The sequence below is a fragment of the Elephantulus edwardii genome, unplaced genomic scaffold (assembly GCF_000299155.1).
Source record: "Elephantulus edwardii isolate Elephantulus edwardi_28Jun2011 unplaced genomic scaffold, EleEdw1.0 scaffold00104, whole genome shotgun sequence".
Taxonomy (NCBI): domain Eukaryota; kingdom Metazoa; phylum Chordata; class Mammalia; order Macroscelidea; family Macroscelididae; genus Elephantulus; species Elephantulus edwardii.
In genome coordinates this window covers 8,517,202-8,530,827 of record NW_006399854.1, presented here as the reverse complement: position 1 = coordinate 8,530,827, position 13,626 = coordinate 8,517,202, and the positions used below count along the sequence as shown (strand labels likewise).

General features: G+C 38.1%; 1 protein-coding gene across 1 annotated transcript in view; it reads right to left on the bottom strand.

Annotated features, from left to right (window-relative positions):
• SYNE2 (spectrin repeat containing, nuclear envelope 2) overlaps positions 1–13,626 on the bottom strand; it is a 342,029-nt gene that overhangs the window by 186,402 nt on the left and 142,001 nt on the right. Inside the window, exons 47-50 of the mRNA XM_006891797.1 lie at positions 11,458–13,564; positions 8,844–9,166; positions 3,099–3,243; positions 1,615–1,833 (exon numbers count right to left, since the gene is read on the bottom strand). Coding sequence (XP_006891859.1) covers positions 1,615–1,833; positions 3,099–3,243; positions 8,844–9,166; positions 11,458–13,564 — 2,794 coding nt within the window. The remainder of the gene's footprint in view (positions 1–1,614; positions 1,834–3,098; positions 3,244–8,843; positions 9,167–11,457; positions 13,565–13,626) is intronic.

Here is a 13,626-nt window from a genome sequence, read left to right as displayed (position 1 = left end):
CTGCAGAGGGTCAAGGACTGCAGCCTTCAGTATGGACTGAGACTCAATGTCAAGAAGACAAAGATTCTCACCACTGGACCAACTGGTAGCATCAGAATGGATGGCCAAGTGACTGAGATTGTCCACAGCTTCAGTTTGCTCCACTCCACAGTCAACACTCTTGGCACCAGCAGCCAGGAAAATAATCTTACACTATTTTAAATTTTTTTCTAAATATATGTGATACAAATATCCTGAACCAGGATTAAATTAACATCTCAAAGTGATACATACTATGAAAGTTTTATTTTAGACAATTTTTCAGAAGGAACATCATAATTCTATTTCTAGGTCTATATTTAACAACTCTAGTTAGTTTTCCCCAATTAACAGTTATAGTTAATTTCAAAATTAATTGCTATCATTTGCTACTTTACTTTGCTAACTACTGTTACTTGCTAATTCTATAGTATAATATATATATGCAAGTTATATGTATATAATATATATAGTATAATGTAGAGTTATTCTGCATGAGAAGGATGGGCAATCTCCTCCCATGCAGTTTACTGCCTCTGAAAACCTGCTGGAGGGTCAGCTATGCAGAAGTTTCTACTGGCTGGCCCACAAAACAATAACTTAACAAGATAACACTTTAAAGCCTGATTAACAAAGTAGTCATTTATATATATTTTTTAAAGGTAATTTATTTTTAAAGAATTTCAAACGTGAAACTATGCCAAAATTATGAAACGTGTTGAACCCTTTTTTATTTTTTTGAGATTATTTTAACGGGACTCAACGTGCATAAACATCAGTGTAAGGTGCAACCACTGTGGAAGGCGGTATGGTGCTTTCTCTAACAGTTGCAAATAGAGATATCATTTGACCCAGCAATTCCACTACTGGGAATACACCCCAAAGAGACCATAACTGACATCCAAGCAGATATATGCACACCCATGTTTATTGCGGCTTTGTTCACAATAGCAAGGAGTTGGAAACAACCTAAGTGCCCATCTAGAAGCGAATGGATAGAGAAGCTGTGGTATATTCACACAATGGAATACTACGCTGCATTGGAAAACAAGCAACTCATGCAATATTATTCAAAATGGGTGACCCTGGAGGATGTTATGCTGAGTGAAATATCTCAGTCACAAAAGGACAAATACTGCATGGTGTCACTGTTGTAAAACAGGACTGACCTTGGAGTTGGGAGGAGAAAGATGGGTTCAATAATGTATACTGCACTGAAACGGATGAGGAAGAAAACTGTTTAAGAGGGAAAATCATTAGGTGTTTTTGTCATGACAGGAGTCCAGAGCGAAGGCTGAATAGTGGCGTGGACCTGGGGGATGGATTGTAAAGCAATGAAGGAATTTTTCTTTTGCTTTTCCGGGAGAGTAGTGTACTAGGGGGGAGGGTTGGAAGGGGAGAGGGGTGCAATAATGAATGGAGTCCAAAGTCTATGAGAATTTTCACTGAAATTAATAATAAATTTAAAAAAACCCACATCTGTGTAAAATATGTGTGATGTAAACAAATAGAGCAGCTTGAGACTTGCTTTACACAGAAACAAAACAGCATTTGTTTGGAAATGTGAGGATCTGCCTGTGAATATGAAGTACTCACTTCTTCACTGATGAATTTCCACTCCTGCCTTTGCTCTTCACAGCACATCTCCCACTCCTTAGCAGCTTCCAGCACACGTAACCATTTCTCCCACAGAGCAGACACGGTTCCGAGCAAGCACCCGCCATCAGCATCTGTGCACATGGGGGTCAAGTGTCTGAGGATCAGCCGTAGTGTCACCAACTCTTCTTTACTTGATAGAAGAATTGACACCAACGCCTGAAAGAAAATACAGGAATAGGAATGCGATCCAGTCTTATCTATAATTTTTCTGACACTAATAAATGGGGGTTTTTTTGTTTTTTGTTTTTCTTTTTTTTTTTAATAAATGGTTTTTAAATCTTGAACAACTCATGATTTTCAATTTTCCACCACATTTCTTGATCTATGTTTTTAAAAGTCTTTATAGGGGAGCTCTGGTGGCCTAGTGAAAAGAAGCTGCACTGAAATATCAAAGGCACATGATTCAAATCCACCAGCTGCTCTGTGGGAAAAGGATGGGCAATCTCTGTGTGATTTACTACCTCTGAAAAACCCACTAGGGGGTCAGTTCAGGTTGGTTTCAGCTCAATGGCATACAGCAAGAACAACAACAAACAATTATATCCCAATTTTAAAAAAGAAAATTCCTATGGAAGCACATCTGTCAATCTGAGTTAAGTGGCAATTATTAGTGTATTTTTAAATTACTTCTGAATTTGGGACTGTGGGGAGAATAGTGTCTCATAAAACAAATGTTTTCTAACAAAAATTTATTTTCAAAGGTGAATATCTTGAAATATATTTTGTTGTAATTTAAGCCCAATATTTTATTAACCACTGAAGCAACTGTAGAACTTTGGGTGTTATTTGAGGTTTTCCCCCTCCTTTCCTCTTTTGGTAGATTTTAAAGAAGGTGATTTAGAATATTCTTATTCAAATCCTAATGCCACAGACTCTAACAGATGAAAATAAGAAAAATTAAAAGTGCTTAGCAACAAAGTTTAAACAAAATATTCAGGCTGCAGTAAGGCTGACAAGGTTTTGTCATTATCTAGTATCTAGCAAAACAGGACAAAATACAAAAATTTAAAAAGAGGAAATCGTGGGACCTCTGGTGATCTAGTGGCAATCCCAAAGGTACATGGTTTTAATCTACCAGATGCTCTGCTGGAGAAGGCGGGGCAATCTTCTGTGCTGAGTTCTGATAGTACACAATAGGGGAGGGCAGGGGAAGGAATCAGTAAAAAAAAATATGCCAGTTGGTAAGACTGTTCTGTGAGTGCAAAGAACTAAATTTCTCAAAACCATTGCTTCATTTTCTTTCTTGTCTTTTATTTACTTGTTATTCTTCGGTTTAAAGAATTTTCTTAAAAAAAATTTTTCTTAAGAGTAGAATGAACTTACCTTGAAAATTTCTCTGGGTTATAACAGAGTCAGTTCTCTGAAACCTTTACTCACTGTATATTTTGCACAGATTTACAAGAGACTTTGAATACCATTACCTTGCTCTGTTCCAAGCGTTCTAAAGCTTCTTTGTAAGATAATGGCAACTGGGGCACGGACTGACAAAGAACTTCCTCCATTTTGCTCAAGTTGATGCAAATTTTCTCTTCAATTTTTCTATAGCATTTGTAATTCTCAAGACATCTAATAAGGCACAGTTGGGGGGGAAATAAATTTTACTTCATGTGATAAATTTCTAACTTGCTAGAATAAATCTGTGTATTTAATAAAAGAAATATGAAGATTCTCCATATATTCATTGCATTTCAACAAACTTACATTGACTACTTTCAATGAATTTCAACAAATGTACATTGACTACTTCCATTTCAACAAATGTACACTGACTACTTCCAATGCATTTCAACAAAAGTATACTGACTACTTGAAACTGTCAACAACTTAATCTTGCTTGGATCTACAATTAACACCCTTGGTAAGAGCAGTCAGGAAATAAGGAGACACACTGCAAAGGGAAAATCTGCAGTTAGGGACCTTCCCAATTATTGAGCAGTACTGATGTCAGTTTGAGGACTAAGGTGCGTCTAATTCAGGCCATTGTCTTTCTGATTACTAGCTATGCATCTGAGACCTGGACAATGAATAAGGATGACAGAAAAAGAATTGATGCCTTTGAGCTGTTGTGTTGGAGGAGAGCACTGAATATTCCATGGATGGTCAAGAAAACAAATAGATATGTCTTGGAAAGGATGCAGCAGGGGTGCTCATCAGAGGCAAGAATGATGAGGCTTCACATACATACTAGGAGGTGCTATTTCCTGGAGAGGGACATGATGTTGGGAAGGGTGGAGAGTTGGTGAAGGAGAGGAAGACGCTCAACCAGGTGGACTGCCAGGGTGACTTCTGCAATGGGTTCTTGTGTGTCAGGAAGTGTGAGGATGGCGCAGGACAGGACTAGGTTCAGATCTTTTGTTCAAAAGTCTCTGAGTTGTACTCAACTCGATGACACCTAACACCACCACCACCACCACCACCACCAATAACAACACTTCCTGCATAAGTCTATTAAGTCCACATTTCAGTAGACATAAAAGTTTGTACTTAAAACACCTATGTTGGAGAGGTTTTATAAAAAGCTCACTTCACACCAGATGTTCTGCTGGAGAAGGAAGGGGCAATGTCCTCCTGTACCAGTCAGATCAGATTTGACAGTACACACACAAAAAAATAATAAAAAACAAAATTCTTTTTTTAAAAAAGCTCACTTCAGTAAAGTAAAAATTGTATCCTTAAACACTGCTAGCAAGATGTAAATGGACAAAATTTTATATAAAACCAGTCATAAAAATGATTTCATTTTTTGACTCATTTAGTCCAAAATTTAATCTTAAAAAATTAATAGTAAACATAAGAAGTTTATTCTAAATAAGAAAGACATTTTTATATAGTAAAAGCTTTTTTCTCCTTCTTCTTGTTGATTGCCGTCAGGTTGAGCACGACTCATAGAGACCCTAAGAACAAAAGGCCTGAAGCCTTTCTATAACTATTGTCATTTATCAAAGTTCATAGAGTTTTAAAAAGTAAAACTGAGGAAGCTCCGGTGGCCTAGTGGCAAGAAGCTGCACTGCAATCCCAGAGATATGTGGTTCTAATCCATAAAATGTTCTACTGGAGAAGGAGGGGAAATCTCCTCCTGAACCTGTCAGATCCAATTTGATGATACGCACACACAAATTAATAAAAAATTTTTAAAAAAGTAAAACTGGTACTTTTTATGTATAACACTGTGCTTAAATAGATTAGAACAATTCATTTTGTAAAATAGTATATAGTGATTTTAATTAATGAAGTTTGTTACAAACAGGAAAAGAATGCTATAAAGTTGGAGGAAAGGAAGTAAATTTTATATGTATGTGTGTGTGTGTGTGTGTGTGTGTATATATATATATATATAATAAAATTATAAATACAAATTAGCCTAAATCTCCACTGAAAGCAACTAAAAAATGCATAATATATTTTTGTAAAAGAAAAAAATCCTTCTAAAACATGCTAATATAGTGGTTAACAATCAACAAATCTTCAAACCCTCAAACTATGTGAAAATGAAAATAGAGGGGGAAAAGGCAAAGTTAGAGGACTAGTTTTTCACATTGATGGTACTGACCAAGTTCCAGTTTTCTTGTTCACTCCCTGAATTATAAGAGGCAGATGACAAAGACTGGAGCCTACCCAAGGAAGACTGTCTAAAAGAAGACCGTGTCACAAAGACATTGCTGTTGTTACTGTGTACCACTGAGTCAGAATCAACTCATAGCTGACCCTCCAGTAGGTTTACAGAGGCTGTAAATCACACATGAGGAGACTGCCCATATTTTTTCTGCATAGGAGCTGGTGTGATTTGAACCATGTGCCTTTGGTATGGCAAGTGTATCTACAAAGGAATGTGTAATCAACTCATCTGCGATTCATAGTGACCCTACCTACAAGAGCTCTGAATCCTGCCCTACCCTAAGCCAGTCTCACTGACTCCAACACACTTACCCCCATTACCCCAGTTACTGTGTCAACCCATTTCATTTGGGGTCTTCCTCTCCTGCACTGTCTCTCCACCCTTCCAAGTATGATGTCGTTCTCTAAGGACTGATCCCTCCTGGCCACATTTCCAAAGTATGTGAGATGGAGCATCAAAATCCTTGCCTCCAAGATTCACATGCCCAAAGTATGTGAGATGGAGCTTTAAAATCCATGCCTCCAAGGAGAAACTTGATTTTATCCTAAGATGGACCTGTTTGTTCTCTTGGTGGTCCATGGTAATACTCTTCTCCAGCACTACAACTCACAGGCATTGACTCATCTTCTGTCATTCTTAGTCATCGTCCAGCTCTCTGATGCATAGCAAGTAACTGTGAAGACCATGGCCTGTATCAAGCACACGTTAGTCTCCAGACTGACATCGTTGTTCTCCAGTACTCTGGAGAGGTCCCCTGACAGCAGACTTCCCCAGTGGAACTCATCTTTTAAGCCCTAACTGTTGGTGCCAAGTATGCTGATTGTGTAGCCATCGTTGTTGTCGTTACGTGCCATCAAGTCATAGTGACCTTGTGTACAACAGCCCTGAACTCTGCTCTATGCTGTGCCAACCTTACTGTTTCTGACACACCTACCCCCATTATCCCAGTTACTGAATCATTCCATCTCATCCAGGGTCTTCCTCTCTTGTGCTGTCCCTCCACCCTACCAAGCATAACTATCTTCTCCAAGGGCTGGTCCCTCTTTGCAACATGCCCGGAGTATGTCAGATAAAGCCTCTGAATCCTTGCCTCCAAGGAGCAGCCAGGTTTCAACCTCTCTCAGTCATCCCTAGTCATTGTCCAGCTTTTTGACACATACGTGGTACCAGAGATATTATAGCTAATGCTAGATGGATCTTGGCTGAAAGCAGAGAATATCACAGGAAAGTCAATCTGTGTTTTATTGACTATGCAAAGGCATATGACTGTGTGGATCACAACAAACTGTGGCTAACTCTGAGAAGAATGGGAATCCCAGAGCACTTGATTATGCTTATGTGAAACTTGTGCCAGGAGGCAGTCGTCAGAACAGAGCAGATAAACAATGCATGGTTTAATACTTGGAAGGATGTATGCCAAGGATGTGTCCTTGCTCCATACCTTTTTAATCTGTATGCACAACAGATCATCTGGGAGTCTGGGCTCTATGTGGAATGTGGCATCAGGATGGGAGCAAAACTCATCAACAATCTATGTTATGCAGATGACACAACCCTGCTTGCTGAAACTGAGAAGGACCTGAAGTGCTTGCTGTAGAACGTCAAGGACTGCAGCCTTCAATATGGATTGAAGCTCAACATCAAGAAAACAAAGATTCTCACCACTGAGCCAAATGACAGCATTATGATAGACAGTGAAGAGACTGAAGATTAACAGCTTCAGTTTGCTTGGTTCCACAAATCAACATTCTTGGTAGCAGCAGCCAGGAAATCAAAGGTGAATTGCATTGGGAAAAATCTGCTGTCAGGGACCTCTCCAGAATATTGAAAAGCAATGTCAGTCTGGAGACTAAGGTGCACCTGATCCACGCTGCAGTCTTCACAATTACTTGCTATGCACCAGGGAGCTGGACAATGACTCAGGGATGACAGAAAGATAATTGTGTAGATGAATAAGCTGAAATTGTTAATAATCACAATTTCTTCTCCATCTATCATGGTGCTGGCAATTGGTTGAGTGGTGAGAATCTTTGTCTTCTTGATATTGAGCCTTAATCCATATTGAAGACTACAATCCTTGACTTTCTTCAGCAAATGCTTCAGGTCTTCCTTAGTTTCATCAAACAAGGTTGTGTCATATGCATAATGCAAGTTGTTAATGATTTCCTCCAATCTTGATACCACATTCCTCTTCATTAAGTCCAGTCTCCTGAATGATCTACGGCCAAGATCTACAGCCTTTTCTAAATTCATCTTCTATATCTGGTAGTTCTCTGTTGTTGTACATGTTCCTGCCATTTCTGGATAATTTTCAGCATGATTTTGCTTGCGTGTGACATTGTTCACAAAGGATGAGTCTCCAAAATATTTACAAAGATTTGTAAAATAATGCTTACAAATTAACAAGAAAATCAATAGAACAAATGACTAAAAATAAAGGTTTGAAGAATCATTTTAGACCTGAGGAAGCCTGAATGTCTAAGAGGGAGATGTAATGCTAAACCAAAGGTGATACCTCTCTGGCAGCTCAAATCCACCAGTGGCTCCATGGGAGAAAGGTAAACAACCTTTGCACATGCACATACAGCCTTTGAAAAGCTGCTGGAGGGCCAAGTATGAGTTGGTTCTGACTCAACAGCAAAGAAAGTGAGTGAGGGGATACACATTTAAATAGAAAGGCAGGTGGTGGGGGTCAAACTCATTAGAAGTAACACAACACAAAATTTAAAGCACAAATCACCATTTCTCATCCATCAGATTCGCAAAAGCTTGCCAAAATAAGAAGTACTTGGTGTTTTTTTCCTAAATTAATTTTATTTCTTTCAAACTTAATATAATCTATAGATTCACTCATGTTATTTTCTGTACTGAATTTACTTAATTATGCATAGTGTTGGGGGGGAAGGATCAGTGAAAGAGAAGACGACCCTCAATGAGACGGATGGATGGACACTGTGACTAAGACACTAAGCCAAGCACCACAGAGACTGGGAATGATACGAGATCAGGCAGGATTGGGGGGGGGGGCGAGAGGGGGGGAGGTTTGTACATCAGGTCATTAAGAGTTGGAATCTACTTGATGGCCCCTCACAACAACTATATTGATGAATATCTGCATTGTTTTCAAGCTTTTGTGTTTACAAACAGTACTACTAGTGTTGCTAGATAACACTGAATTCGTTAAAATTCATTGTGACCTTATGTACCACAAAGCTAAACACTGTTCCCACTACCATTGTTAACATGTGAGCCCACTGCGGCAGCCACTCTTCCTGTAACCACCTCTCTGAGTCTTCCACTTCTCTAAGCTTCTGATCAGTGCTACTAGAACATATTCATATGGAAAAATATCATGAAGAAAAAAGGAATCGAATGCATATTTACCAGTTTTTCTTTAGATCTCCATATTTTCCTAGTTCTCTTTAATGTGCACCTGATAATTATTTAAAATAATGTATACTTTTTATATTGCATATTATTATATGTTTTATATATTATAGAAGTACACTTTTATTTTCTTAAAGCATTGCCTTCAGAAAGAAACACTTACCTTTCCACCTCAGTTCCCTTTACTTTGGCTGTCTCCCTCACAGCTGAGTTCTTAGAAATTAACTCCTGTAAAACACACTCAAGTTGTAGATTGACTTCAGGGCTGGATACAGCCCCCAACCTTCCACTGAGGTCTTGGATTTCTGCTATTGTCAAATCAAATTCCTCTTGTTTCCAATGAGAGAGGTGCAGTGACTGTTCTGGCTTATCAAGGTTCACTCTGTGGGACGCGATGATGGCATCAAGGGCTGTGATGAGCTCTACCGCCCTGGTGACCGCCTCAGTGTAGTGGCTCATATTTTCATAAGCGTCATTTAATCCATTCTGGAAAATCAAAGGGTAGATTCTGTGACAAAGTAGTCAAAATTCTGGGGTTTCAGTCACTCTTAAATTGGGATGCATTCATAATGGTATTGGTGTCTTCCAAGATCAGGAGACTCACACTTTAATACTGTACTCATTAGTATTTGCCGTAGGGTCAGAATTGTCTCACAGCTGATCCTCCAGTGAATCTTCAAAACTACAAATCACACAGGAAGAGACTGCCCATCTTTCTTCTTCAGAGCAGCTGGTGGATTTGGATTGCCTGCCTTTAGGTTGGCATCACTATGCCTTACACATTAGTGCCTCAGAGCTCCCTATTTTTACACTTCTTGTAAACCATCAAGTTGGAACTGCCCCATCGCTGACCCATCTTTTCCCGCAGAGCAGCCGGTGGATTCCAGCGATGTGCCTTTGGGATTGCAGCACAGTTCCTTACCACTAGGCCACCAGAACTCCCTGATTATTTTTATACTAGTACTTAAAACTATGTATCTGCTTGTATAAACAAAACGTTTCTACAGGTTTGCTAAGAAATCTAATCTAAGTTAAATAATACAACCCAGGAATCATATCTAATGATATAGGTTCCTGCTCTGAAACCCTTGTACTTGAACTATGAATTAAATTAATGCATCCACTATATAAAATCTGAGAGAGAAAGATGAGCAATCTCCTCCCATGCGATTAACTGCCTCTGAAAGTCTGCTGGAGGGTCAGCTATGGGTTGGTTCCAATTCAATGGTACTCAACAACCACAATATTATCTAAAACCATAACAAATAAAACCATGGGGGAAAAAATAAAGAGAAAATAAATTATACTTCTTATGTTTTCAAATTAATGGTTGTGCCATTAACTATAGCTTTGAGAATATCACTTAACATCACTAAACATTAATCTTCGCATTGAAAAACAATTGAAATAAATGTCTTTAAAGATCTCTTCTAACCCAGTTCAAACCATAATTTGGAGTTTTTATTACATATAGTGTTTCTCAAAATCGTATTAAAATAGAAATGTACTCCATTTAGTCAACATTCGAAAAACAGGTATTGAAAGAATATATTTAGGTTCATAATATGACTTTATTGTATTAATGACACTTTATATCTATCAAAATATATTCTATATTGATCCTTTACATTTAAGAGGAGGATTACTTTATCCAACCTATAAAGTGAAAATGTTGTGCAAGGACCTATGTCAAGCACAATGTGAATTCTAAGGAAGCCAAAGATAAAGACCTTTTATCAGAGGAAAGTAAAGGAGTATGTTGGTATTGTTCTACAACTGTTATTGTTGTTAGGTGCTATTCAGTTGATTACAATTTATAGTAAGGGTGTGAACTACAGACCAGAACCTTGTCCTACATTGCACCATCCTCAATCTCTGGTGTACCTGAGCCTACTGCTGCATTCACTGCCATCAACCCATCTTCCTGAGGAGTTTCTTCTCTTTCTTTGACCCTTCACTTTTCCCAACATGATACATTTGTCTAAGGACTTGCCCTCTTGATAACGTGGCTAAACTACTGTTTCATATGCTCTATAACATGGATCAGCAAACTTACTACAAATGGTCAGAGTAAATATTTTAGGCTTTTTGTCCATTTGTCTCTGTCACAACTATCCAGTTCTGTTATTGTAGCATGAAAGTAACCACAATCAATACACAAAAAAAGGAGTGTGATGGATTTCAGCAAAACTTTATTTGCAAATCAAGCACTAAAGGCAGAATTTGGTTGGGGGGCTTCAGTTTGTCAACCCCTGTTCTAGAATCAGATTTTAATTCCATTATTGAGGAAAAGACTCTGAGAAAAATTTTGATCTTTCTGAATGTCAATTTTCTTATTTTAAGGAAGGACTGACAACATTATCCAACTCATAGTGTTGCTATGAATAAATTTAAAGTGCTTAGCAGGTCTGAAATTCTAAACTAATGTTAACTATTATTTGTTGTCTTCTACATCAAAACTCTACCAGTATTTTCCATTTCTTAAAAAAATAAATAAAGCTTGGTTATGAGCTCTCTAGGGCTATAAGGGAAACACAAGTAAAGCTCAGACTCGTCTACTATGTAGTTACAAACCATGTTTTCAGGAGCTAATGACTGAAAATAAATTACTCTTCAAATTGGCCTGATGCAAATTCTCAAAGATGGTCACTCTCATTTTTTAATCCATATATGTCTCTCTAGAACTGATAATTTCTTTAGAAGTATCAATATTAAGTAGACTAAAACATACGTTAAAGGCGTCAAATTAAAATTAGAAGCTAAAGAAAAAAACTTACGGTGCGCAAAACAATGCTTGTGTTAAGCTGCATCTGGAGATCTTCAAAGTCATGCAATTTTGTCTCCACGTCATTCCTAGCTTCTGAATCGTGTTCTTCTCTCTGCTTATCAAGAGCAATTATAGCTTTAATGCTGAGAACTTCGGCCTGAAGTTGTTCTTGAAATGCTTCACAATCATCTATTTCATTTTTAATATGGTTCATTTCCAGCTCTGTAAGTAAAGGCTGTTGTAACTGGGACTTGATCTGATTTAAAACATGAAAGAAATTATCCAGCTTGTCCTGTAAACTCTCTTCCGTTCTTTCTTTCGGCTGCCATTCTAGTACCAAGTTTTGGAGAACTTGGTGTAACTTATCAATTTCTTCTGTGTACAGCTTTATTTGCAATATTTCGTTCTCTTTGAATGATTCATCAAAGATCTCACTTTCACTTAATTTCTTTATTGTCTCATGATACAAACCCGTGACTTTTTCTATTTTCTGATTTAAAATTTGGGCACTGAGTAAAGAGTTTTCTGGTGAAGTACTAAAGGATTTTAGCACCATTTCAGCCCTTTCTTTGATTTTTGAATCCACAGCCCTAATTTTACTTAGTGATACTTGATATCGGCCACGTTCTGTTATAAATAAGTCCAACTTCTTAATTCTTTTTTCTAGTTCCTTTTCTCTTTCCACTACTTGGACTTGCAATTTGTCAAGTAGTGAAGGATCCCAATTGAGCCCAATATAATCAAACACTTCTTTAAGTTTTAATACTTGCAAGATACTAGCTTGAACAGCTATGAGTCTGTCTCTCAGACTACAGAAGTCCTCTTTAACATCTTCTTGGCTTACTCCTTCATTTTGCAGCAGCTGATTTTGTTGTATATTGTCAACTTCCTTCTGAAGCCCAGATGTTTTTTCATTAAATTCTCTGTAAATATTTATCTTGTATTGCACCTCATCATTTTTATTTTGAATGAATCTTTGCGTTCTGTCGGCTCTAGCCTTCAGAGTTTTCAACTGATCGAACATAAATAACCTTTCAAACACAGTAAGATCTTCATTGAGGTTTTCTAGTTCCTCCTGATATGTTAGGATTGTACCTTGAACTTCTTGTAAGTCTTCCTGAGAGGCCTTCAGAGTGACATGCTGCTGTTCCAGCTCCACGTCTGTGGGGGACGCTACCACGCTAGGAATCATCAGTGTTTCATTTCTCTGCAGTGACCTTTGAACTTTCTCTATTAGGGCAAACAACTTTTTCCTTTCTTCCAGTTTATATTCTAATTCTTGTGACCTCTGAGTAGTTGCTAAAACTAGCCTTTGATACTGAGTCTGTAAATCCTGTAGGAGGTTATTTAAATCATTGGTTTCATATGCTGGCAGGTGAGGACTACTAGCTTTGACCTCTTCAGCCAAAGAGTCTACCACCTCCTGCTTCTCCAGAACTTCATCCTGTCTCACCTTGCACCTTCTGAGCTGTGACAGGACGTCTACTGGGAGAAGGGGAGCGGTAGGAGTGTATTCACCCAACAGATGCTTAACCCACAAAAGAGTCTCTTTCATTTTGCTCCTGATTTCACACTTCTTGATCTGATTTTCCACCTCTACGTATAATGGTTCCAGTGCTTCTAGATGCTTCTGCAAATTATTGATTGCAACCTCCACAGATTTCTTTTCTTTCTGTCCCCAGATCCTCTTCATCTGAAGGTCAGCCTTTCCCTTTAAAACAGAAAACCTATGTTCGAGGGCTTTGAGGTCAGTAGCCAAGGAAACCACACTTTGGCCCTCTTCCTGTTGTTCTGGAGAATCCAGTCTTAACTGCAGACGCTGCTGCTCTTCCTGAAGAGAAATCTCAATATCCTGCAGCGTACGCATCAGGCAGTTAAGTTCATCAGACTCCACTATTTGCTGAGAATACTTCTTCTGAACCAATTGTTCCACTTGTTCCCAACTATGCTCAAATTGCTTTATTTGGCTTTGCAGCAACTTCTTATCCATGTCAGAGAGATGGTTTGATATATTCTCCCACCTTACGTTGAGCTTGCTTAGAGAATCTTTTTCTTTTTCTATTGATTCCAAGAAGTTTTTAATTTTGTCCAGGTAAGTTGTAATGCCCAGTGTCCCCCTAGAAAAAGAATACAAATGGAGTTTGTTAATATTTATTATACATCATTAATGTATGGTGGT